Raw genomic sequence first — 27,541 nt, 5'->3', positions numbered from 1 at the left:
ATATCAATCAGTAATTATCCTGCTGCAAGGTGAAACACCATTGTCACACCATGATCACACCCCTGATAGGATAGAAAAGCTGACATAGGGAGATATCAAAAGACCGGATTGCAACCGGGAGAGGAAGTCGGCACCAGCATTTGCAAAATCCCGGCTGATGGCTTAGCTGGCTGGAGGGCCAGATACCACCGGGTAATCCTGGCGTTGGTGTCTTTCATCCAGTGGAGTGGGGCATGGTCCTAATAGAGGACAAAATGTTTTCCCAGGAGGTAATAACAGAGTCAGTACCAACCATTTTATCACAAGACATTCCTTCTTGGCAGTACTGTATCGACTCTCCCTGGGGCTGAGCTTGCGGCTGACGTGAAGGCCCAGTCACACCTCCTCCTCCACCTCCTGGGACAACACTGCCCCCAGTGCTCTATCCGAGGCATCAGTCTGCAGGAGAAAAAGTTTAGAGAAGTCAACGCTAATCAAGAGAGAACCACCACATAAGCACGGTTTATTCTTCAAAAACGCCACCTGGCACTGCTCCGTCCACTGGGCCGAATCTGAGGCTCCCTTTCAAGTGAGGTCTATCAGGGGTCTAGCAAGACTAGAAAAATCTGGGATGATCCGGCAATAGTAATTCGCTAGCTCCAGGAATGACCTCGCTTGTTTTTAGGACTTGGGTTGGAGACTCGCCAATATGGCTGCGGTTTTATCGATCAGCAGACCGACACATCCCCAACCCAAGAGAAACCCCAAATACCTCACTTCCCTTGTCCAATTGCACACTTCCCAGGGTTTGCAGTAAGCGGTGGCGTATGCAGCATGCGGTCTTAACAACTTGTCCATCAGACACTGGAAGGTTGCCGGAGCCCCACGGAGCCCAAAGGGAAACAAAATGATTTTTCCTTGGATTCAGGAGACAAGGGAATCTGCCAGTAGCCCTTGGGTAAATCCAGCAACAAAATAAAATGAGCAGTGCCCAACCGATCTAGCAGCTCGTCTACCCAAGGCATAGGATAGGAATCATGTTTCAAAACTGCGTTTACCTTTCGGTAATCCTTGCAAATTCTACCAGACCCTTCGGGCTTGGGGACAAGCATGATGGGACTGCACCAATCACTGTGCGATTCCTCTATTACTCCTATTTTCAGCTTCTTGCCCAAATTCATCTTGTACCCCTATTTTCTTGTGTTTAGATGACCAATACAGGCAACTTGTAATCACAATGCACGGACGGGTGTGTATGTGGTATTCTATAAGATTTGTTCTTCCGGGTAGGGGGGTGAATAGGTCAGCAAAATCATGCTGCAACCGAGCTACCGCCACCTGCTGGGTCAGGTGGCTCCCAAGTGAGACTGGATGAATTTCTAGTCCCAGCTCATCTGACATGACATGGCTGGCAAGGCAGGGTCTATTTCTCTACACAATTTCAATAAATTGTGAAGGTAGATCTGACATGCCCCGCCCCTGTCCAAACAAATAACTTCAGAGTCTACAGACCCAAAACGCTGTGTAACCTCAAGAGGTCATCGTCACTTGGCAAGTAATTTGGATGCTGATGACTGAAGTATTCACAATTGCATTCCCCTGTTGTATTGCCGTCTCTGATGTTCTTGAACCTGGAGCAAGTATTTGCTTGCAATTTGACCAAGAGAGTGTAGCTTTTCTTGCAGGTCCAACACATATTGAATTTAATTTTTAAACTATGGCTTTGACTCTCCTCCCAAGTTTCCTTTAACAGGTCTAAAATGCCATGGGGCCTTCGTCTATACAATAACTCAAGGGGGAAAACCCTGTGGATACTTGGGGATCTCCTCTTACGGAAAATAACGGGGGTCAAATGGTTTATCGCAATTTTGGATATTGGTGGAAACAATATTGGTACAAATCATTGTCCTCTGTGTCTTACTGAACCACCATCGATTTGCAGGTGGTAGACACTGGTTTGAATAGATGTCCAACAATTTGTATAGCTTTTTCAGTGTCCATGACAAAAAAGACATGCCTTGATCTGTGAGAATCTCTTTCGCAGATATATTGTGGAGGGGAACCGCTTCTGGATACCGAGTGCAGTAGTATACTATGGTTAATATAAAGCAATATCCATAGAGGTCCATGCCAAATCTTTCAAAGGGGACCTCTATTAAGGCTAATGGGTGCAAAGGTGATTTTGGAATGGCCAATAACAAATGGCCAATAAAATCAGACCATTATTTGATTTCCGACGGCTTCTTGGTCGATTAGCCTCCCATCAATCTTAATCACTTGGTCGCTTACTTGATCAGTGACTCGATTTAGCATCTCATCTCGATTTAGCAACTATTCGAGGGTGAAGTCCGTCACTCGCAAGAGTAGAGGAGGGTTGGCTGACTCCGGCCCCAAATCCGTGTCAGACATTTCTGTCTCACCCTGAACTAACCCCAGCCACCATGCTATACTTTTGTCCCCCCTACCTATTTGTACAGTCCAATAATAATGTACACACATCGAACCCCCACCTCCATGAGTGTATCTATAGCCTCAGGTGGAAGCAGGCATAGGTGCACAAGTGTACATTAGCAACCCGACTGCAACAATGCCTGGATTGAGATATGACTCTGCTGGAGCAGGGGAGGGATGTGCCATGCAACGTTTCTGATGCAGTCACCTGAGACCAGGAACTGGGGGGAGTTAACGGTCGGGCCAAGGGGCGGGTAGGATGGGGTTGGCTTTTAATGGAGAGGGGGCCTGGGAACTGGGGCTGGGGCATGATACGGACTGGGAACTGGGGTTGGGGCAGGTTTAAAATGGGGGACTGGGGCTGGGGAGAGGTCCCAACGGGCACCCAGGGGGTGAGAGGGAGGCTCACAATTCTTCCTCCCTGTGTCTCCTCCGACAGACAGGTAATTCTCCGCTAGCCGGATGGTCGCACTCAGGGAGGTTGGTTGGTGGCACCGGAGCTAGTCGGGGGTCCTTTTCGGGAGCCCCAATATAAACTGCTCCAGTGCCACCATGGAATGTTGTCTTCCGGACAGTGGTCCTTCTGGGTCATCCGTTGGCCCCATCTTCTGCAATTTGATATGGGTCAGGGTTGGGGTTGGGGTGGGACCAGATGTTCGCTCCATCAGGACAGCTCAATCCGCAGCTTGCTACACCTCCATAACCTGCATCGCCTGTTGATGATTGTCCTGCTGGCTGTTGAGTGCTTGATGTTGCAATTCCTGTATCTGAGCTAGCTGCTGCACCATCTGCACTAGCAGAGAAGTTTCCATCTTCGTAGACTCATCTGTCCCGGGTTTTGACAATGTGCTAGAGTAGAGCCAAAACAACAGTCAACAGTGACAATTGTGTCACTATCCCAATACTTCTGCAATTACTGTAAGTGTCTTTATCTCTGTAGCTAAATGTGGGCTACAAGAATTTTGTACCAGCAAGCGAAATTAGTACACACAGAATGTACAAATGGCATTAATGACATTAATATTCTTAACTTCATGCCATTTGTAAGTTAAAATGTCAAGTTCTATGTATAATAATGGGATGCTTCATCTCTGAAATTTCCACATCAAAATATTTCAGAGGAGGTTGTGAAGGAGTAGGATTATTTTCTGTTCAGCTTTATTTGATGCTTTTTCAAGATTTGCTGATTCAGGCTGCTTCAAGTGAGCTACTTCTACATAAGATTTAACACTCCAATTTTACTTCCACCATAATCAATGGCACCAGAGTACAAGGGCATCGATGCTCTCAGAAATAGGTCTTACCCACACCATTTGAACCTCAGAGCACTCTGTGCCATCCAGAAAATATTTTTCCTTTCTAAAACAGGAGGTAGTGTGACAGCGCTGTTGCATTGACTTATTCCAATGTTCCTGCCTGTTTATAGATCGTTTAATCAGCATTCAGTACATCAGTTCTAATTTGTGAGAAGGGTACTCTAAACAGTGAAATATTTGGTGTTAACTTCACTCTAAAATAGAATTCATGAGACCATAGGGGGATGTTGTCTGTCAAAGGAGATATTACATTGAACTGATTATGTATTGTGCTGACAACATAACCTGAGCCTATTGGCATTTAACATGTGAAAATTCAGATTTCTCTTTTGAAATAAAATGAGATTTGCACATTAATATCTATGGCAGATGTGCTGAAGTGTTTCACTGTGGGCTTAATCTGTTCCTCTCAGGGTGAAGAGGGGAAGCCTGGACCCCCAGGACGAGAGGGAAGGCTAGGAAAAGATGTGAGCATTGCTATATTTTACTGTCTAAATTCAGTAATGAATGGGATTGGATGGACTGGGATGGAATTTCCCAGGAAGTATATGTATAATTATTTATACATGTACTGCATATACCAATGCGTTTTTTGCCAATGTGTTTTTGCATTTACAAATTGAATTTTGTGTGTTCTGAATTTTGTGTCTACTTCCTAATGTATATTGTTCTCAGAGTTCTTTCTTTATCTTTCAGGGCAATCCTGGACCCCCAGGACCAGAAGGCTTCAGGGGCCCAGGAGGGGAACCGGTGAGATAAATATTTGCCACTACCACAAATCTGAATACTCTGATATTATCAGCCGCTTATCCGGAGTCGGGTCGCGGTCGCAGTAAGCTAAGCTGGGTATTCCAGGTGTCCCTCTCCCCATCAACGCATTCCAGCTCCTCCTGGGGGATCCTGAGGTGTTCCCAGGCCAGGAGAGATATATAATCTCTCCAGCGGGTTCTGGGTCTACCTCGGGGTCTCCGCCCAGTTGGACGAGCCCGGAAAACCTTCAAAGGGAGGCGCCCGGGAGGCATCCTGATCAGATGCCCAAACCACCTCAATTGGCTCCTTTCGACACGAAGGAACAGTGGCTCTACTCCGAGCTCCCTCCCTCTAAGGCTGAGCCCGGCCACCCCAAAGCTTGTGACCATAGGTGAGGGTTGGGACGTAGATCAGCCGGTAAATCGAGAGCTTCGCCTTCTGGCTCAGCTCCCTCTTCACCACAATGGTCCGATGAATATATGAATGAATATCACAAACAGGACCGGTGACAAGGGGCAACCTTGGCGGAGTCAAACACCCACTGGAAACGTGCTTGAATTGACGAGGATGCGGACACAGCTCTCACTTTGGTTATACATGGCTCGTAACAACGGCCCCGTTACCCCATACTCCCGCAGTACCCCCCACAGGGTTCCCTGGGGGACACGGTCGAAAGCCTTCTCCAAGTCCACAAAGCACATGTGGACTGGATGGGCAAACTCCCATGACCCCGCCAGCAACCCCGCCAAGGTAAAGAGCTGGTCCACTGTTCCACGACCAGGACGGAAGCCACATTGCTCCTCCTGAATCCGAGGTTCGACCATCGGTCGGAGCCTCCGTTCCAGCACCCTAGAGTAAGCTTTCCCGGGGAGGCTGAGGAGTGTGATACCCCGATAATTGGAGCACACCCTCCGGTCCCCCTTCTTGAAAATGGGGACTACCACCCCGCTCTGCCGCTCTACAGGTACTGTCCCTGACCTCCACGCGACACTGACGAGGCGTGTCAGCCAAGACAGCCCAACAATGTCCAGAGCCTTCAGCATCTCAGGGCGAATCTCATCCACACCCGGCGACTTGCCGCTGAGGAGCTTTTTGACTACCTCAGCAACTTCCGCCAGTGATATGCCCCGAGTCTTTGGGCTCTGCCTCTGTGTGTGTGTGTGTGCGCGCGTGGAAATGCCAGCAATGCAAGTGTATTTGTCTTGCAATCATTTTTAATGCTGGTGTATTTTTAGACTTTTTGCGTTTATATGACTCTTCAGCTGGTTTACCTATGGAAACTCATTTGTTGTATGTGAACCGTTCTATCATAATCAGTCAGAAGTCACAGTGGCTAATTTCACAAAAATCAACGTTTCATTTTAGGCTGATTTAGGTTTTCATCTTAATTTTGAAGAATATCAAATGTAACCAAATACATTAAATCAATACATTAAATCAAATACATTAGCTTGTCACCAGTCATCAGTCACCATGCAGTCATACAATCACATCAGCTGCTTTCAGAGTTACAAGCTAATGTATTTGGTTACATCTGATTTTACTCAAGAAATGTTTTTGCTTCCATGATCTGTATGTCTTAATGTCAAATTCAGAGTAAAAATATAGTTTTAACATTTGAAAACATAAGATCACAAGCTACTTTAGCTATTCAGTTTCAACTGATTTTACACTAAAAAGTATTTGCTTTCATGGTCTGTATGTCTGTACGTCAAGAGTTCATGTTCAGAGTAAACATATAGTTTTGGTTGATACAAAAGATATAGGTATAGCCCTGGAGATTCATTAGCCCAGTGTACTGTAACTACTATCGCACGCTGAAACTTTGAAGCCATTTTTCTCAAAAACATGATTTGGTGGCACTCAACTCCCTTGATATCTGGAGTAGAACTTTGGCATCGTTGGAAAGCTTACATTCTCCTCTTCTTTTTTTAGTTTTTTGACCCTCTAAAACTCAGAATACGTTTTGGGGTCAATGCCGACTTTTTTTGTATTTTCATTTATTTGAGAAAAACTAAAGTTACAAAGCAAGTGGGCTTTCCAATTATTGGCAGCCTTAATAAAAATGGAGAAAAAAAGGCAGCAGTGTTTCTACTACATTCAATCAGTGGAAGGGCCTCCAGCTACAAGATTCTCATCTCAAAGCATTTGTCACAAAAGTTTAATTCAGTGATAATATACTTCATTAAAATATCCAAAGTAGGGGTTTGTGACTTTAACTACACTATGTTCCGTAGGGCAAACCAGGTGAGCCTGGCCCATCAGGAAAACCAGGACCCCCTGGGAATCCAGTGAGTGGAAGAACAATCCATCCATTTTATCCATTTGTCTGTCTGTGCACATGGAGGGAGAGAGAGACTATTTTTTTAGTGCATGTTCAGTTTGTATGTTGCAAGTTTTATTTCAGTAGGTTCTTACGCATTGCATACTGTACCTTGTAACTCTGTAAATATTGTCACTTCTAAGTATTAATATCACTTTGCTGTATGTCCTCCAGCAAGGTTTTATGAAATTAAAATTATTCATATATTCATACTGTTGAAACCTCACTTAAGCAACATGAATTGTATAGAGGCCTTACAAATGTGTGAGTCACATGAATAGCAGGAGTGTTTTCCTCTGTTTCACAGGGCCTGAAGGGGGGCAGAGGTGAGGCTGGAGGCCCTGGATTACCAGGATTCTCAGGTCCAAAGGGGCCGTCTGTAAGTGTGCATTTTTCTTCCAACTGCAGCATCGCTGCTCTCCTGACCATGTCTTATGTGCATTTATCTTGAAAAATATGACTTAATCCATATTCATGAATCTTCCATAAACTAGTTTAGATTTTTCACGTTTGTTTACATTTGCAGTTGGTAATTAAAAGCAGTATAGACATTAGCTTAATTTGCTCTTTCTTGTTCAGGGACCAGCTGGTCCGCTTGGTCCAGAAGGAAAGCAAGTAAGTCCTGTTTTAAACATTATTCCTTTGTTTAAAATGAAAGATATAATTGAATATCTATATTTCACAATAAATCTATTCTTACTTTTCAGGGTATGCCAGGGAAACAGGGGGAGCGAGGTGCCAAAGGAGACAGGGTAAGCCCAGAGTAGACTTTTATTTTTTATTTTTTATTATTTGGTAGCCAATTGTACCCCGTCTGATTCAATTAGAGCTAGTATTAGATACACTGCCCATACCCCATCGGCCCGAAGGAGAACGACAAGCCTTCTTCAAGCCGTCTCGTCTCATGCCCGTTGCCGTGATTCCGAGGCGCCCGAGGTGCTTTATTGTGCGGTGATCTACTAACCCTGCAAAGTCCCTCCTTCTGGAGCAGAGAGCCAATTATGCTGCTCCACGTGAGCCGGCCAAACTTGGCTTTTGGCAGGACCGAGAATCAAACCCCGATCCCCGGTGTGCAACTGCAGCAAACTGCAACCGCAAGTCTGCTGCGTCTTAGCCTGTTGCGCCACCGCGACTCCTTTGACTTTTTTTTTATCAAAAAGTTATTGGTAAATAAAAATCATCAAAAAGTAATCTTGTTGATGTCGATAGAGTCAGGTGTTCTTCTAATGCTCAATCCAAATAAAATAAAATGATATATTGTCCCAAAATATTTCAGGGTGATTCAGGTATCAAGGGAGATAAAGGGCCTACTGGGGACCCTGGAATGCCAGGATCTCCTGGTATTCCTGGTCGGAAAGGGCACACAGGCATGATGGGAATGTCAGGGCCTCCTGGAGACCCAGGTCCAGCTGGGCCGCAAGGAGGACAAGGACCCCCAGGCAACCCAGGCCAACGGGTGGGTCTCCCACTGCTACACCTGGTCAACAGGCCTTACAGCAACCTCACCAGGAACACAGACTTAAAAAAATACTGCAAAAGAGTGTAATGTACTACCCACACTACTTTTGGTGAAGGTGCACCCAACAATTATACAAGATTCAGGCATTCTGAATTGAACATAGCAAAGTAACTGTGTAATTATACAGGCACAGCTGTTTAGTTTAAATTTAACATGTAATTTATGTATTTCTTGCAAAGTATTTACAAAGTAAAGTTACACAGTAGTTTATATGGAAATTATGAAACTGTTTGTATCCAGAAAGCTCTGATGACTGTCATCCTGTGCAGGTGTTGGTACTTCACGATGTTGTTACAAATTGACTTAATATTGACAAGATTTTTCATTTGAACTTCAGGGAGAGTCAACATCACTGGAACAGTTGAGAAGGCTTATTCAAGAGGAACTATCAAAACAATTAGATGGTAGGAGCGGACTGCATCTGAATTAATCTTTGCCCTTTTTCTCTCCTCAGTATGGAACGAGTTGCGTCTCTTGAATCAGTCCATGCTGCCCTAAAGAAAGCTGATACCCTTTTAGCAGCAGAATTAGCGTTGAGAGAAGACCCTGGTTATGGTTATGCACTTTGTACATCGCACTGGATAAGATCGTCACCCTAGCTAAAACCACCCTACCCCTGTTGCAGCTAGCTAATGCCATAGCATGTGACTGTGACTACAAGACCCAGTTTGCACACATTACAGCCGTCTATGCAGTAATGATCACATGGGATATCTGTATGTCTGATAATCCCATAACTGTGTGGATCTCATCTCATCATGTTTTGTCGTTCTTACAGTCAAAATGGCATACCTCATGGCCCAGATCCAGCCAGCCCACGTCAAAAGCACCGTAGGTCGCCCAGGGCCCCCTGGTCCATCAGGCAAAGATGGAGCTCAGGGACGGCCAGGGTCCCCAGGGGAGCAGGGTATGCCAGGCCAGCCAGGGGGAGATGGGATTCGAGGGCCAATGGGCCCGAAAGGTACGTACCTTCAGCCAGCTGTTAATGGGCAATTCACATAAACACTGTGATCAATGCAGCTTAACAGGAGGCACCACCGGTGAAAATGGTGAGTTTTGAGATTTTATGATATTTAGCTGCTTCAAGTACTGTAGTTTCGTAAATTATATGAACCAATGATCAGAAACAACTTTAAGTCATTCATTAAGATGTGTTCATACCAGCCGTGTCAAGTAAACCAAGCAGCAAAAAAACTTCAGGCAATTTTCTAAATGATATTATTTCCTGTTTGACATTTTTTTTTTTCCAACTTAGATATAGCTACCAAATTCTATTTGGTGCTGGGAAATAAATTTTTTGTTATATTGTAATTTCTATTTTATGGAGTATTCTATGCGAAAAAAAAAAAAATGTTTCCAGCATATTCAGAAATATTTTTAAATAATTCATCAATAAAACACAAAATGTAAAAACTCCTCTAATTCCCCAGTTATTAAGTCATTCATAACATTAAAATAGAAAAATGAACTCAGTGATTAATGACAAAAGACAAAAGTGTTTTAACTAATATGCAAATGTGTGAGCTAATTTGCATATGTATCTAAAATAAATTAATTAACCTTATAATGCAAAAAATATAAAATGCTATTGGGGGAAAGGAACTTTTTTCCCCTATTCACCTGTGGTTCCTCCCCTAAATCAAATCTGTACAGATCTTAAAATTTACTACAGATGTTTTGATCTGCATCGCTTTTTAAAAGTGGAAACCAGATATGCTGAGGGTGTATTGGTTGATTCCAGTCATGTGGTGACTATTTCTGTGTGGCTGTGACTACCAGGTGAAAGAGGATCTAAGGGCGAGAGAGGTGAAATCGGTGTGGGACAAAGAGGAGAGATCGGTCCACCCGGTCCTGCAGGTACTGGTGCAAAATAGTTTTCTTGAATGGGGAAACATAATTTCACATGGCGTCCAGGCTGAATCTCTTCTTACACTTATTGGTTTTCTTTTCTGTTTAGGTACTGCAGGGTTGCCCGGTTACGGAAAGGATGGCATGCCTGGCACGCCTGGTGCTCAGGGAGAGCCAGGACACCCAGGCCCCCAGGGGGCCATCGGATCCCCAGGACCCACAGGGCAGTGTGACCCCTCACAGTGCGCTTACTATGCCAGCCTGGCTTCAAGGCCCACCAACACCAAGGGGACTTAAAGCACAAAGACCTTGGGGCGTGGCTATTTATGAACTTGGATTCTCAGCAAACTATGAACTGTTCTTTTTAGAAAAAAAATCACAATAACCTCTTTTGGGGTTTTGCTGCCGGTCAGAATTTGTTTGGGGGATGGGGTGAGGAAGGTGTTTGAGAAGTGGGAGTTCTGATTTTTTACTTTATTGTCAGGAGTAACCAATGAGAAAGGCCACCAGCTCAGCTGCTCCAAAAAGCAGCAGTATTGTTCTTTTAAAAAAAAAGTCTTTCCGAATGATGTAATTCTTTTATCCTCAGTTCTTTTGTTACCTCAGTTTTCACCCACACTCTCAGAAATAAAGTGACAGTGGAGGTACAATCTTGTTAATCAAGGATCAAATTTCCCAAATGTAACCTGAAAGTACAGTCATGTTCTCTTTGGGTACATTAGTATATTTTCCAAGCAAAAAAGGTTTGGCAAGGGGTACAATTTTATGCACCTATGGGGTACTGCCCCAGCAAGCAGAACCTTTTAGGCACTTTTCATACCTAATCTATTTAGTGCAGGAAGAGATGAGCTGTGATTCAGTGTCAAATTACGGCTAGAGAAGATCTGCAGGGAGCAGTTTTAATTATCCAGTGAAGGAACTCACATAACTTTTGAGCGCTCATGGGTGAGATGAGTTGCTTTGGGGAAAATAAGAGCTTGAGACCATTTTAAAGTACAGGTTGTGATTTTCACTCACGGTCTTGAAAGAGCTTGGAATTCGTTTTAAACTATTTTTTTCTGAAGCTATGGGTAATGCAGCTACAATATATAAATGGCCCAGGTAGGTGTACGTAAATAATGTACATAAACTTCTATAATGGCTGTCTGTGTGTTTGTGCTTGTATCTCCCCTCCATTTGTTGCACCACAAACGGGTTTAGTGGGAATACTATGAGAAATCTTTATGTTGCCCTGAAACTAGTGGAAATTGGGGGAGGGGATACAACCGAGACAAATCAATGAATACACAGGGTTCATAAACACAGAGGATGTTGAATGAGAGATGGAAGACATCAACTTTAACCCCATCAGAATTTCTCCTTAATTGTTCCAGACGTCTGGCATACACCCAAGCTGTCTGGATCAATTCACTCCTGGCCTACAGCTTTCCAGTGCTCCCCATTATAAAGTTATACATTTCCTCCCCTGCTTAGAAAAAGAGACACTACACCTTAAAAAGAAGACTTTAAAAGAAGGCGTTATTTCCATCCTGGCCTGTGTAGTTTATTAATATCCCCTTGGGAGACACACAAGAGAAGGTCGGGCTCCAGGCTGCATTGAATTGAAGACTTTGTTTTCCAAATTGCTCGCTGCTTTACACATTACAGAATGTACAGAGCATTCTGATCCCCCTTATTGGGGCTGCCACCAAGGGCGACATTTTGAAGGATCTGTTCCGTCCCTGGTGGACCAATTAGAGCCTCCTAAAAAACTTGGAGGAAATGTGCGAGTCTGCAAGAAATGTAACCACAGTAGGGCCTGTGGTGTGGGGGAGTGGGGGGAGGTGTCATGCATATTTTTCAGGGGAGGGGGGGGGATCAAAGAATGAACTGATGCTGTTGTTTTGCTATTAATATCAAGGTTAGGAATGTTTGATAAAGCCACATGCTTGATGTTTGAATTTTTTTTAGTTCAGGTAAATCTCCTGTGTCACTGCAGGCTTAAGCTAATTTCTGGTTCTGAGCCAGGACACCAACGAGAATCTCTCGAACACACACATAGTCCCGCTGAGCCAAAAGCCTATTTACCATCTGTAATGCGGGTAGTTTTGAAGGTCACTTAGAGCAGTTTTCCCTTGCAGATTATTAAACAGAGAACCAAGGAACAGCAAGCAATGCTTAGTGTGATATCACATGAAAACCAAGTTTATCCCTTTGCTTTAGTCATTACCAGTTGAGAGAGTCTTCAATAACGTGTATAAATATTAAAATAATAAATATTAACCGCCCCCCTCCCACCCCCAATCCCATGGCTGAAAACTCCAGGGTGTTCAGAGTTCTTTTGCTGTATTACATCCAATGGCCTTGGCTTTTTTTATGAATGATTATGAATGATAAATTCTTCAATTATCAGTGTTGATTGATTGCCTCCCTGTGCCAAAGAGTCACTGTTTAGTCACTACAATTAAACATTACTTATATTACCACTTTTTGACTGAGGATAGCATCAGTTGTGCTATTTGAGTTTGTTGGAATCAGATTGACTTACAGACTAACAGTATGCCAGCTTTACACTTAAATCCCCACACCAAATTGAAAAAACAGCACACATTATTTAAAAGGTTTGCTGGCTTCTAGTTTGCGTGAGTGTGCCCTCCAAGATATCTAAAGTCATTTGATTTATTTTATTATTTTTATGGGCTGTGCATTAGTGAAAAGGAGATGTCGTGACTTTGACAAGCTGAAAGACAGAGAGCAGCATACAAATTGAATAAATGGCAAAACTTTTTTATCTCATAAGGATGCCTGGAATCAATTTTACATACACAGCACTACGGTGTAAGTAAAATCAAAGGTGCTATATTTTTAAAACATGTTTGGCTTTATTCATTTTACTTACCTGTATACATTTCTATTCATAATTGTAGCTTACTGTTTTGAATATGGATTTTCTTTTTGTTAAATTATTTTAAGTAGCAGTCTGCTATTTTAAAGTGTTATGCTTGACTGTGCAAACTGTACTTATGTATAATGATAGAATGGTGCTAAATTAAAAATTGGTACTCTGTTAAATTTAATAACTGAAAAGGCATTTATGTTGTAATAAAGACTGGAACAGGTCCATTTTATAGAACAAGACTTTGTTTAATGAATATGCCTTCATACAAGTGTGCCTTGTAGCCGCTTATCATACTGTAATAATACATCTTTGCTGGATAATGCTAAATGAAGATATAATAGTCAAAGAGCCATGAAGAATGGGATGCAGTTCTGAATTTGGCAATTTCATGATTTGTCCCCCATTAAAGAATGCATGAAAATTGCTTCCAGTGGGTCTGAACAAACTTTAATTTTGGCTAATCCCTGAGTGATGTGATCTGACTGCAACCATTTATGCATTTATTTATTTGCTTAGCAATGCACGTACATCACAGATGTATGCTAATCTGTGTGTTTCAAACATGGTGCTGGCCCTGTTCCACAAAGCAGAATTAATGAGTTAGCCGGATAACTGCACACAGTAAAACCCCACCCCTTGGGAACATGGACTGAGGTAAAAAGTATCTAGCTAACTCAGTAATCCTGCTTTGGTAACAGGCCCCTGTTCACTAAACCCGTTGTGTTGCTATTGTCATCTGCAGAAATTATTATATAAGGCAATGGTCTCCAACACTGGCGCTGGACAGCTACTGGGTCTGTGTTTATTATTTTTTTTAAATCAGCACCTTGTTGTGACCCCGGTAACCAGGTGAGGTGAGTTACAGTCACTGTGTAATCAACTGTTGTAATTGATTAATTAAGTACAGAGTAACAACAAAGTGTAACACAGCCTGTAGCTCTCCAGGACCAGGGTTGGAGGCCACTGGTCTAAGGTAAGACTGTCATGGGTTTAAACCCATATAAAATAATCAGCTATTCCTCACCACTTTTAACCCCAGATTGAGTGCCCTCTCTACCTTTGTACTCTGAACTGGGAGACAAGAGTCAAGTCAAGTCAATAATCAATTATTTAATGAAGATAAAAATAGATCTCCAGCAAGGTTCAAAAGCATACGGAGTACAAAGAGGTGCCTTAGAGAGGATAAACGTGTTAAATTTCCCCAGCCCGTAACAGCCAATATAGGTCATGTTTAAACAGCAAATGAATCGGAGAGTGCAAAGGTTGTTATGTTTGCTTTCACCATGGTAACTAGGCAACAATCTGGATATCCCACAAAGGCTGATGTTGTGCTGTTGGCCAAATGGAAAAAATGAAACACCTTGGGAAAAAAGTCACCCCCTTGTATTCAGTCTAAATGGTAATAAATAAAAAGGCCATTTCTTGTTTGAATATGAAAACATGAAGTCATCTTCAGGGAAAGAGTTCACTTTAGGTTCAATGGGTTTCAAAATATCATAATGATTTCTTGGGTGCCACATATAAAATTGTCAGGTCAAATAAAAACAAAAAGATGCTTTGTGCCCTTTCTACCTTATATGGATGCACTTCTACTGATGTTATTTCAGGTGAACAGAGGTAAAATTCTGTTGGCCCAAAGATTTTACCTAAAAGGAGTGTGACATTTTTAAATGTCATTAAATATTATTTTGCATGTTTGATTGCTAAGATAAATTTCAGCACGTAAGCTTAGTGTAGCTACTGAAACACTAGACAAATTTAGTGTTTCAGTAGCTACACTAATTTCTTTACTCAAATAACCAAACTGATAACACAGTGAAGTTTCCTGGTAGCATGGTAAATCTGGTCTGTAAGGACACACTCCAGCTGTCCCTTAAGAAATCCTACCTAACACCTTGACTATATAGGGCTCATTCCAATCTCCTCTTTTTTATTTTCTTCCTTTTTCTACTTCTAGCTCCACCCATCGAGAGAGGCTGCAAAAAGAGGCTGGAAAAAATTTCATTAGGGAAAAAATGGGAATTAGGGAAATGGAATGTCCTTCCTCGCTACGTCAGTTACAGACATGCCAGATGCATGCCAAGTGGGGAGAGGTGGACCCACAGTCTGATCATTTATATGTCAAGCTTACTTCCACAATGGATGTGCTCATGTTTCCATGCTCAAAGGCAAGGCTGAGAGTTCCTAACTTCTACTTCTAGCTCCTAGAAGGAACATTTAAAAGGATGAATTGTCCTTAAAGATGGTGGACATCTATCGATTTCCAGGTCAGGAGCAAGGAAAAGAAAAAAGAGGAGAAAAATAAGTGATTGGAATGAGCCCATAGTCTGCAGTTGGAAAATGGTTCCAGTGGGAACCTTGACGCTAATCCCATGGAGAGTTAGAAGGTAGAATGGTGGTCCATGTGCATTTTGCTTCACGGAGAATTAGTTGTTCATTTCAATTTGGAAAAGACATAAGTGACCATGCAGCATCATGTATTCTGCTGTGAATCAACTGAAGTAAATATAACATACAACACTTAAGTTATCAAGTTTATTATGTTATGAAAACATGAGGGGGAATTAGTGGCAAAAATAAATTCATTAAAACAAAGTTAGTGATCTCTAATTTCCAATATTACATGTCAATTCTCTACTGACTTTCCTAATACAATGGTATTATGTATCGGGAATTATGTTTTTAACTAAGTCAGTTTATTATTCTCTCTGGTTTTGGATCAAAACATAATCTACTTTCAATGTTTGAAATGACACAGGTAATTGTAACCTTGGTGTAGGTCTGACATTTCAAACAAGTGATGTTTACTTGTAATATTCTATGATTGACTTGCATTCCTGTTTCACCAACCACATGAGTGTTCATTTAAATGTAGTAGGTCGACGACTGTTTCTGCATCATAATAACAAAATAAACTCATATTTCAGTATCTTGTCATAAGTTTGATCTCAGTGATTTGTTTTGTCTGTTTTGACACATTCAGCAGTGGGGCATCTGGCACTTTGTCATCACACAGCTAAATTAATAAAACTATTTTGTGATTTTACTGCTTTTGGAATGCGAGTGTCTTTAGAATACTCAAGCAGCAAGGTTTGTCAAATCCTCACTCATCAGTTGAAAAGGTGGAAGCTCAGAAATCGAAATGCATGTCCCTTGGTTTCATGGAAAAGGGAGACATTTGACGTCTCTTCAAGTTTGTTGTAGATTCTGCCCGAGCAAAACGGTTCATTTCCCCTTTATTAAAAGATGTCATGTCCTCATGGGCCCTTCATGCTGGATGATTTCTTCCCGCCCATGGGCATGAACATGGGCAGGGGTCTCCCATAACAGTTTGACGGATCACACAGCCCGGGCGATCCTGCAGGCCCCCTGGTACCTGGTATGCCCGGGGTCCCTGGAACTCCGGTATGTCCACGGGCCCCGTCCCTGCCGTCCTTCCCAAATCCTGGGGCCCCAGGTTCACCTAAAAGACAAATGCAGGAGGCATGAATTAAAATTTATTTCCAGTGGTATGCAAAAGTTTGAATACTCCTGGGGCCTCTTCCAAAAAGGATAACTGCACAGAGTAAAATGCTGAACAACTCTTCTAACTTTATACAGCTAACTCCAGCTTATCCAGCTTTATGGAACAGGCCCCTAACTCAAAAGAAGTTAACGCAACTTCTGCTGGAGAGAACCTTAAGCACTAGTGTAAGTATTAATGCACAATTTCTTTATTTAGTGAATTTAGTAGATTGAAAAAAAAAAAGAAAGTAAATAGGACATGTGCAAAAGTTATATTCTTCCTTGCAGAAGCATGGTTCACTGGCTGCCACACAACCCCAAAGCATAATTGATCCAACCAATGTTTCATGGTTTCAAGGTGTTCTTTTGTACAAATGTTTCTTTGGTGGTTGTGGTCAAAGAGATCATTTTTTCCAAACGCTCTAAATATCACTAGCTTACCTATGTAAGTGTTGAGTTGCAAACTTCAGACATTGGCTGTTGTGATATGATCACAGGAAACTTCTGCTCCTTCTGCCAACTCTTTATTTTCCTGCACAGCTTCTCCAGTGTCAGCTAAACTGTTCTGCAGGTCCTTGATATGTGGGTTTTGCTTTGCATAAATTAAGATTTTACTGGTATTCCTGAACTTGCCTTGACTTCAATAGTCCCCTTTACTTCCATTACTTCCAATGATGTTTCTCACAGTGGAAATTCCCACCTGGAAGCATTTAGATAATTTCTTATTGCCTTCCCCTGCCTTTTAAAAGCCAGTTATGTTTATTTCCAAGACCTCAGTCAGCTACTTGGAGCCAATGGTTGTTGGAAATAAACACAACACCATGAGTGGTTAGAAGGGTCAGAATTTTGTGTTTTTGAGCTTTTTAGATCACCATCAAGCTTTCGGTTTGTTTTCTATAAAAAATGGTCGAAATATGCATATTTTAGGATCTAACTGCTTTTCTTCCGAGTTGTTCAAGACACGATTTTTCCCATATGACATCATGTATGTTTTTGCATAATTATCAGATTATCTGATTCCAGCTAAATATAAACCTCTGCCTCATTGAGACTAAGCCAAAAGCCTTTGGACACCTTTTGAGAACCTTGTTGATGTTCTAAATTAGTTGTTAGCCAGTTATTTACCAGTTATGTTGCTCCTAGATCCCTCTCCCTCACTTCACTATTGTATTCTCTCCTCTTAGGCTACACTTTCACCACTGTCCATGTTAACACAGAGAGCTGACGGCCAGAGACGGAGAGGGAGGGGTTTGGGACTTAAAAAAACCTACAGTGGCTTCAGAAAGTATTCAGCACCCTTCAGTTTTTTTAAATGGATGAAATTGCAATTTTTGCCCATCAATCTACGCTAAATAACCCATAATGACATTTTTTACAAATTCATTTAAAAAATGAAATATTTTATATATATTCAGACACTTAATTCAGTACTTTGTAGAAGCCCCTTTGGCAGCAATTACAGCTTTGAGTCTTCTTAGCTCTCTACAAGCTTTGCACACTGTGGATTTGAGCAGTTTATCCCATTCTTTCTCGCAGATAAATGGTAAATGGTAAATGGTTGGAATTTATATAGCGCCTTTATCCAAAGCGCTGTACAATTGATGCTTCTCATTCACCCATTCATACACACACTCACACACTGACGGCAATTGGCTGCCATGCAAGGCACCGACCAGCTCGTCAGGAGCATTTGGGGGTTAGGTGTCTTGCTTAAGGACACTTCGACACAGGCGGGGGATCGAACCCTCCGACTGCCACACGACTGCCCTTACTGCCTGAGCCATGTCACCCCACAGATCCTCTCAAGCTTCTTTATATTGGATAGGAAGCGTCTGTAACCTGCCATCTTCACGTTTCTCCACAGATGAAGGTTTAAGCCTTCTGGGCCACTCATGGACAGTCAGAGACTTGTACCAAAGCCACTCCAGCATTGTATTGGCTGTATGCTTTGGATCATTGCCATGCTGAAAGGTTAACCATCGTTCACGGTCTAAAGACATGTGCACAGCAGGTTTTCTTCAATGACCTCTTTGTACTTGGCTGCATTCATCCTTCCCTCAATTCTGACCAGTCTCCCTGTCCCTGCCACAAAGAAGCACCACCATGCCTCACCATAGGGATGGTATTAGCCGGGTGATGCGTAATGCCTGGTGTTCACCTGACATAGTGTTTTGAGTTCTGGCCAAATAATTTTTAGTTTCATTAGACCAGATAATCTTTTTCCCCATTATCTGGGGAAATGCCATTTGTCAAACTCCAGGCTCAAGCTTGGCTTCTGTCTAGCCACACTACCATAAAGGCCTGATTGATGGAGTACTGGTGTGATGTCATCCTTCCGGCAGGTTCTCCAATCTCTGCCGAGGACTTCTGTTGAGTGACAGTTCTGTTCTTGGTTACCTCCCTGACCAAGCCCCTTCTTGCTCGTTTACTCGTTTGCCCGGACGGCTAACCCTAGGAAGAGTCCTGGTGGTTCCAAACGTATTCCATTTCACAATTATTGAAGCCACTGTGCTCCTGGGAACACATAGCTTTAGTAATGGTTTACCCTTGCCCTGATCGATGCCCCGCCACAATTTTATCGCAGAGTTCTAAAGTTCTAAAGTTCTAAAGTTCCTCGGACTTCATGGCTTAGTTTCTGTCCTGACATGCAGAGTGAATTGTGGATATATGTATAGACACAGGTGTGTGCCTTTCTAAACAACATCTAATCAATTCAATTTGCCACAGTTGGACACCTATCAAGTTCTCAACGCATCTCAAGGATGCACCTGACCAGAATATGGAGTGCCACAGCAAATGGTCTGAATACTTACATATAAATGAGAGATTATACAGTAATTGAATGTAGATAGCAATAGCAAAATAGCAAGTAATAAAATTACATCTACAACAAAATAAAGTGTGCAAAAACTGAAGGGGTCTGAATACTTTCTGAAGAATACTTTCTATTTGCAAATGTTTTTGGGGGCGTTTTAGATACTACACCCAGGAAAAATGCTGATGCCTCTGGGCCTTTAAGCTTTGGAATCGTCTTCATACTTAATTCTACTTCAATTTTTTTGGTGACCTTATAGCGGTATTTTCTTTTTGTTATAAACAATAAATGTGCATGAAAATCTGTGACAAAATATGGCCCTGCGGAGGTTGTTTTACCTCTGTTTCACATTCAGCAAAACATTGAATTTGAGGGGTGTCCAAACATTTCCATACCACTGTTTATAGTACATCTGATATCTTGTACAGTACATCCTCATATAGCAACATAAATCAAAGAGCTCAACACTATTTTATTAGCCTCAAAAGTTGAGTAAAAACATAAATTCATAGTCTTTCCTATTTTAATTTATTGTCTCTGCTACAGTGTCCTCAATTCGGTTAGTACCATTTACATGCTGGGTATTCAATTTCAGATGACAAATCTTTTCTATTACAGTGTAGAAACAATAAAGTTCCCAGGAAATAATACAACACATATTTCAGGGTTTAACATGCAATGGTAACCAACCTCCTCAAAATAAACAACTACTATATATTGCTTTCTTTCTTGTTGTTGAGATAGATATTCATGGTTGCAACAAAACAGTCCAGTGAGTGTTGAGCCTAAAAAAACATACCTGGTGGACCTGGCTCTCCTGGACTTCCTTCAACACCCACTCCATTCTCACCATTGTCTCCTTTCTCTCCCTTTGAGCCTACGTCACCTGCAGGAAAAACACTCACATTCTACAAAATACAAACTGATGGGTCTGCAAATGTCTCACATAAGGATATTTTCCTTTACATTAACATGTAACGCCTGTAGTGTTTATAATTATGTTAACTGAGAAGCTGAGATTCCATACCATTGGAGTGGGAATTTCCTTTATAAATAATATTTATATTATCATGTGTCATCTTTAGTTGTTTATGTCTAAACGTGATGCATGGTAATATGCTGATATGTTCCATATTCACTTGGCTGAACATCTGCTCTGGGAAATTACTTAGAACACTATCTATTTTGCAAGGCAATCCTGGAACATTATAATGGTCCACATCTCATGTGAATTGCTAATAGCCACTTGTTGATTCTGAAATTACTATTTGAGTGACAAATACTGTATTATAATTGTGTTCTTCCCCATCTGAATTAAGAATGCAAGCAATCCAAACACTTTTACAATCCAAACACAGGTTTACAAATTTATGTATAAACATTTTTATAACATTTCCAATGGACATACAAATGAAATGATCCAATGATAACAAGGTTAAGGTTATTTTGTTTCGGTATTGCACTTGTGATTTGCTGGTAAATCTGTTAGATCTAGCAATCAAATCTTCTGGCAGGACACATGGCAAAACATCTATACCGCAGGTTCTCACAAATAGCACAGTATATGCAACTATTCATGACATGAATGTGCTATGATTTGATTGCTTTGACTTGATTAAGTTTTTTGATTGACAAACTAAATTAAGCAAGTGCTCTAATTATTTAACATACATTTAGTTAATTCTGGAAACTTCCAAACTGAGGGTGATAATAATAATAAACACATTTTATTATTAACCCATTTTGGACTAAGGCACCCTACAGAAAACCCATAGAAAGGCAGAGGAATCAGAATGAATTTCAACGGTCATGTGTCTTGAAATAATGGTCATATGATCAAATACAATGCTGGCATCGCATCCGTCTGTTAAGGGAGATCTAACGTGCAGGTCGCATCCGCCCACAAGAGGTTAAAGGAAGAAACTAATTTGCATTTGCAAATCCAGGCCTTTCCAATCTTTAAATGTCAATAACTGCTGTTTTATCTCTACTTCAGTCTGTCAATCAAAGCTGCAAGCAAACTGTAAGACATGATTATATGCATTCCTTCACAGCTTTGAAATAACCTTTGCACCAGCTTGGAGGTGCAGACACTGTACCATTAATAAGTAATTTTGTTTGAAACAGGTCATAAAATTATACATCCCAAATTAATTCTCAAATATACGTTAATCTACCAAAGGAACTGCCAACACATTTCTAATCCTGGTAGAATTGAAGGCCCCCTGGCATGCCGTAAATGAATTCATGCAATTAATTAGTGTAATGGGATTTCTTTTAAGCTTGCCCTTGTTCTTGAAAGGCATGTAAAATGAAGGAAGTGAAGGACATGTACACTGTAGTTAAGGTCATTCAGGACCTATGTTGTATGGAGTCAGAAGATTCTGAAAATACAGGATAGTCCCAAACGTACCTTTCTGTCCTGGAATTCCGTGAAATCCCTGTGGCCCCATGGCGCCCATCAGACCCCGGAGTCCAGGCGTCCCTGCTGTGCCAGCAGGGCCCGGTGGACCAGGGGGGCCCACTGGCCCCGGAGTTCCAGGAGCTCCCAAGGCTGCTGGGATTTTCAGGACTTCTTTTTTAAACTCAGCCAATTGCTCTGGATAGAATAACCGAAATAGGGAGGAAACATATCATGCATTAAGACCATTTAACAGCGTTTCTGATGTGCTGCTATCTTGTCAAAATGACTCCATCATTGAGTCATATTTTTATTTTAATAAAGAAAATTGACCGAAGCAAATTAAAGAAGAGCACAGTTGGTGCAGTGATGACGTTCACACCTTCAATAATGCTGCCGCAGATCTCACGGATTTTGTTTTCGTTTGCTTTGGGACCCTTTAAAAATAAGGAGAAAAGATTGGGATAAGCCTGTAGACAGATGCACATGTGTGACTGAGATGTGTTTTACCATGGCAGATACGTACTTCTGAGCACTTTTTTTGCAGAGCCATGATTACATGCTCACAGGTACACTTTGCTGTCCACTAGGGGTGGTGAAGAAGCTCAGACATTAAGGAATGTAGCATTACTTTACATTTCTTAAATCCTGCATAACTTCACATTTTTATGTAGCAGGTAGATTAGCATCATGTGGCGGCCATGCAAATTTAACAACAGAATGTAAGATTAATGAAGTAAATGAAGATTTTCCCAAAACCAAGACCCTCCAGCTTGATTAATTTCGATTTTTAGTTTTAGTTTGTCGCATTTACGCCAAGCAGTCCAATATATTATTGTATAAATGTGGTTTTCAAACGCAGATTACAAACGGGAGAAGCTGACATGCTATCCACTAGATTGAACCACTACACAAAACCAGCAGAGTTGTCTCGCCCATCTCCTGAGTATACGTATACATGCCTCTTCAACAGTAATTTAATGTCCAAACTTTCCTTTAGCACCCCCAGTGAACAATTGATTTAGAAACTGCAGCAAAGTGTACCTGTGAGAACGTAATGGCAGTTATGAAAATAAGCGCTCAGAAGTACATCATTGACTGGGTAGGTTATACGGTACATACAGGTAGGCCGCGTGGTCCAGGAGACCCAGGCATGCCCCTCTCTCCCTCCAGCCCCCGGGGCCCAATTGGTCCTGTCAGTCCTTCGTGACCTGGTTGACCCGGCATCCCGACTGGTCCCTTGTTGCCCCCTTCTCCTTTTGCTCCTGGCTGGAGGGAGGCATTGGCAGAAGTTACAACATGTTGACATTATGATTCATTCTTAAACAAATGAGCAGTTGATGTGGTTTGATTGTTACATGTACCTCTCCTTTAATTCCAGGGACACCAGGGGGACCCTGTTAAAAAAAGAGTCACCATTAATGTTATTCGGTAATACTTAACTTGGCAAAAAATCCACTGTTAATCGACAGCAATTACAGTACTGTGCAAAAATCTTAGGTACAGATAAGCTTTGATGGTAAGCAAGCATTGAAAGCACATGCGTGTTTGCGAAACCCACGTTATTTTAAGAGCGATTGTAAGATGCATTTAACCCATTAAATCTCGATGGGCCGGTGTGGGTTTTTTTTCCCATTCATTCCTTTTATCACGGTGCAATTTTCAATCACTATGGTAAAAATCAAGAATAAAATTTGAAAAATTTGAAAGCATTAAAACTCACAGTACTATTTGTATCTATTTAATTTAAGATGGCATATTCCTTCTTTTGTTTGGGTGGCAAGACAAACAAACTATATTTTGGAAATCTACAAGAAATACGAAAATGTCAATGTCAATTTCGAGGGTCAAGGGTCCAGCCAACAAAATTTATAATGGTTTCTAAATCTAAAAACGTGATAAATCAGAGAAATGTCGATAGAATGTCCATTGTTTACTTCTGTTCACAGAATTTCTCTAGAGGAATTATCATTGTTGTCCATTTCGCCATTGTATACCGTTGCATACTTCCATTACATTTTGTAAAGGCTTTCTGGAACACAGTAAGCTCACGTACAAAAAACTACAGTATAGTAAATTCTGCTCACCATACATATGTATTGAAGTGATGACTAAGAAACATTTTAGTTAATAACATTATGTTTCCAACAGTGTATAGTTAGTTAGGGTTGCAAGCAACGCAGCATTTTCTTGCATGCGTGACTAAAACGTAGCATTTCAATAGACTGTTGCGGCAAAAAAGCTTGACATTTTACAACAAAAAATTATTTTGCGATGCCTACGTCTAAATACAGGACTTCCTTTCTCTTGTCTGAGTGAATATTTCAGAGGAAGACAGTTAAGTGACAGTGACAGTGGTCCAGGCCCATTTGCCTGCACTCGACTATGAAACTGCATTGCCTGTATTGCTGTTTGCCGTGCACCGACTCGCTTTTGTGGCTTCTGTTTTTATTAATATTTAGATTAATTCTGACCTCAAAGAATTGTTATCATTTGATTATGGGTATGTCATTTTCAAGCTTGTGCAAGGGCAAATGTTAGGAATTGCATTAGGACAAAGGATCTGCAAGGAAATGCCTGTTCAGCAGAAGTTACGGAGCAGTTCCAAGGATTGCCTACTGGAGGAGGATATACTGTATATTATTTCATGTAAATCAACAATGAATGTCAAAATTACCCACCATATCACCTTTAACTCCAATATCACCAACAGCTCCTGGAGCACCCTATACAAATAAAACATAATAACACCATATAATTGTGGAAGCACCTATATACAGTACAGTGAAGGCCACTTGCTAAAATGAATTGTTCAATAATTACATTTTTGAAAGAAAATTGGTCTGGTTAACATGCAGACTAAAGAGTTTTATTAACAGTACCACATTGGCACTTGCAAAACATTTAAACATTTTCATAGTGTTGAGGTCCATTTCAGGACAATGCTCTTTACCAATGCCTTGACATATAGGCAATACAATTATAGGCTAGCTTTTTCTTTGCATGCTAAAGGTCCATTCTTTGCTGTTGTGTTGTTTTAATATTTAGAAATGAACCTTTGAATAGAAAATGTAGAAAATACCGTGCAGAGTTTGGCTTGTTTCCCCCTTGGCTAAACGCCAGGTTTTCAGTGGACACGATTACCTGGGTACAATCTATTTCACCCATGAAATCCTTTCTACTTAAAGATGCTCTTGCCACATTTGTGCATGCAACCTAAATAGGAAATGGCAAAGCGTCACTTGGTTGGGAATATAACCACAATTTGAATCCAGTTACCTGAACCTTTAAATCTAATGACTGTGCGGGATTAGAATGTCAAGACATGCATATCATTTCATTGTCAGTGTGGACAAAATGGACAAAATATTTTGCACAACACAACGAAAAATCATCCTCTTAAGATTCACACGCCAATGGATATGAACATGGAGACATCATTGTACAGTACCTCACTTCCTTTTGGACCAACAGGACCGATTGGGCCCTACAATCAAGAACAAACAAAACAAATTACAACTTTGATACAGTCTGATGCATACAAGCCTTTATTACATTTATTTGCTAATACAGTAGTAGTATACCTTGTTACCTTTCCATGCAAAACCTACTCTTCAAAAAAACAACCACTCACAACTCCAGTGAGAGAGGTAACTTTTTTTTTTGTATTCATATTAGAGATTCTTATTAGCCTCATTTGAGAGCAATAGTTTTTTGTCTAAAAACTCCAAGGGTGACTGTACCTGTTCTCCCCTAGGTCCTGTATGGCCTTTGATGCCACGGGGACCAATTTCCCCATCATCCCCTTTGTCGCCCTGCAGAATATGTGAGATGGTTCAGAACATATTTCATGCCCAGACTTAATTCAATATGGTTCATAATTCATAATCCTGGTTGTATTAAATATGCATTTCACCTTGAGTCCTGGAAGGCCCAAGGCTCCTGCTGGTCCTTGTTTTCCAGATTCGCCCTTAGTGACAGACGACAACAAACTCTACTTCAGAGCACTTACTCATGTCACTATAGGTTAGACAAAACGCTTTTCCGCGCGGGGTGGAAAACGACATTTCCAGACATTTCATTCGTCGGCAGATTAATACATACGGTGGATCCCTTCGCGCCAGGTACTCCGTCTTCTCCTGCTTTGCCGTCTTCCCCCTGAATGAAAAAGGCCGTCAGTGCCAGATTTGCTTCGAATGAGTTCTGGTCTACGGATTATTCATGAGGGAGCGTGGCTTTTCTGAAAGCCTTTCGTACTCACAGGCTTGCCAGGTGGTCCGAGTGGGCCTGGCAATCCCTGAGGCCCAATCTCCCCCTACAACAAGACGCATCATAATGTATCCCCACATGCAATGCTTCATATCAGCAGGTCAATAATCAGGTCAATACTGTGAGTCTACCAATCCTGCTAGGAACATGCATTCCTTCCAGAATTACCAAGCACCCCTCCTGCCTGCTATGCAACAGATACTGTACTTGTATGTGTGTGTGTGTGTGTGTGTGTGTGTGCGTGCTCGTGCATGTGGTTTATTCTTCTTCTTTTTTTTCCCCTTAACAATGGTTGTGGAATATATGCCTGTAATTTATCGGAGGATGGGTGATGTTACAATACCTTTTCACCCAAAGGTCCTGTAAGACCTTTTTTCCCTGGTAATCCCTGGAAGGAAGAATTCACATTTGGTGAGCAAAACAGTGCGAGCAGAACAATGCCAACCAGCTCATTATTTCTGTTTTTATGTTATGTATAAAATAAATGGCCCATATACCACTGTTGAGATTTCAATCATGTTGAAGTTATCAGGGCATATAAGATTTTCTATACCTTTCTGTAATGAATGTTTGAGTATCAGGTGGTTACTGCAGTGAGAAAGGCATCTAACAGTGATGGGGCCCCTCTCTCTATGTATTCTGTATTTCTTACACGGTTGGAGACTCATACAGTTGCCTATCCACATAGATACACAAACTCTATGGAAAAATATTTCCGTTCTTTCTTCACGATTGTCTGGAGCTATACTGATCTGCCATAAGGTGGTTTGAGACTACCCTGTGGCATTTCTTTGAAAATCAATTCCTAGTCCTTGTAATTATAATTCGGCATGTATACCCAATAAAAACAATATTTTTGTTGTTGTTTTAAAGTTCTCTGCAAAAGTGAATACCCACTTGAATGTACCTAGCGCACAGCAACAAAGCACTTCAGCAAGTCAGATTTGATTCATAAAGTCTTGGCATGTCTAAAGACTATTTCTCAGTTTCATATACCCAAGTACCCTTTGGCTATTTGCAGAACACAACTCATTGAAAATGATTCACATATACTCTATGGAAGCTATTGAAATTAATGAATGGGCTCACCGGAATTCCAACAATGCCCCTGATACCCAGTGCCCCAGGCAAACCAGGCTCTCCCTGTAAGAAGTGTTGTATATGAAGGGAAATATTTGTTTAGGTACAGTAATTAGCAGACTACACAATAAGTCACTTTGCCAGACAGATGCCCACATACACACACACACACACACACACGTTCAGGCACACACACACCCACGTACATTTTTACATCCATATATACATACATTTTTATATAAATATGTGTTTCAGCATTGTTTGCCTAATCTAATACAGTACTACATGCAGATATGATAATAAATAAATAAATGCAGATATGCAGACCAACCAACCTTGGCACCATTTACTCCAGAAATACCATCCGCACCATCTTTTCCTGGTTCTCCCTGTAAATACACCGCAAGG

The 27,541-nt window shown here is 41.4% G+C and overlaps 2 protein-coding genes across 2 annotated transcripts in view; one reads left to right on the top strand and one right to left on the bottom strand.

Moving 5' to 3' along the window:
- Window positions 1-11,981, top strand: part of col22a1 (collagen, type XXII, alpha 1) — an 81,697-nt gene extending 69,716 nt beyond the window's left edge. The window contains exons 55-65 of the mRNA XM_061253402.1: window positions 4,160-4,213; window positions 4,443-4,496; window positions 6,734-6,787; window positions 7,127-7,198; window positions 7,399-7,434; window positions 7,527-7,571; window positions 8,096-8,275; window positions 8,676-8,742; window positions 9,117-9,299; window positions 10,118-10,195; window positions 10,296-11,981. Coding sequence (XP_061109386.1) covers window positions 4,160-4,213; window positions 4,443-4,496; window positions 6,734-6,787; window positions 7,127-7,198; window positions 7,399-7,434; window positions 7,527-7,571; window positions 8,096-8,275; window positions 8,676-8,742; window positions 9,117-9,299; window positions 10,118-10,195; window positions 10,296-10,483 — 1,011 coding nt within the window. The 3' untranslated portion in view covers window positions 10,484-11,981. The remainder of the gene's footprint in view (window positions 1-4,159; window positions 4,214-4,442; window positions 4,497-6,733; window positions 6,788-7,126; window positions 7,199-7,398; window positions 7,435-7,526; window positions 7,572-8,095; window positions 8,276-8,675; window positions 8,743-9,116; window positions 9,300-10,117; window positions 10,196-10,295) is intronic.
- Window positions 11,982-16,321: 4,340 nt separating this feature from the next.
- The window catches only part of LOC133137705 (collagen alpha-3(IX) chain-like), a 62,617-nt gene continuing 51,397 nt past the window's right edge, over window positions 16,322-27,541 (bottom strand). The window contains exons 24-38 of the mRNA XM_061256036.1: window positions 27,469-27,522; window positions 27,143-27,196; window positions 26,397-26,441; window positions 26,046-26,099; window positions 25,889-25,942; window positions 25,701-25,754; window positions 25,528-25,599; window positions 25,236-25,271; window positions 24,466-24,510; window positions 23,149-23,181; window positions 22,907-23,053; window positions 22,167-22,221; window positions 21,797-21,982; window positions 20,183-20,269; window positions 16,322-16,527 (exon numbers count right to left, since the gene is read on the bottom strand). Of these exons, the coding sequence (XP_061112020.1) occupies window positions 16,322-16,527; window positions 20,183-20,269; window positions 21,797-21,982; window positions 22,167-22,221; window positions 22,907-23,053; window positions 23,149-23,181; window positions 24,466-24,510; window positions 25,236-25,271; window positions 25,528-25,599; window positions 25,701-25,754; window positions 25,889-25,942; window positions 26,046-26,099; window positions 26,397-26,441; window positions 27,143-27,196; window positions 27,469-27,522 (1,182 nt within the window). The remainder of the gene's footprint in view (window positions 16,528-20,182; window positions 20,270-21,796; window positions 21,983-22,166; window positions 22,222-22,906; window positions 23,054-23,148; window positions 23,182-24,465; window positions 24,511-25,235; window positions 25,272-25,527; window positions 25,600-25,700; window positions 25,755-25,888; window positions 25,943-26,045; window positions 26,100-26,396; window positions 26,442-27,142; window positions 27,197-27,468; window positions 27,523-27,541) is intronic.

Source organism: Conger conger, chromosome 9, assembly GCF_963514075.1.
Source record: "Conger conger chromosome 9, fConCon1.1, whole genome shotgun sequence".
Taxonomy (NCBI): Eukaryota; Metazoa; Chordata; class Actinopteri; order Anguilliformes; family Congridae; genus Conger; species Conger conger.
The sequence above is the reverse complement of the archived record's forward strand: the minus strand, read 5'-3'. Positions and strand labels throughout refer to the sequence as shown.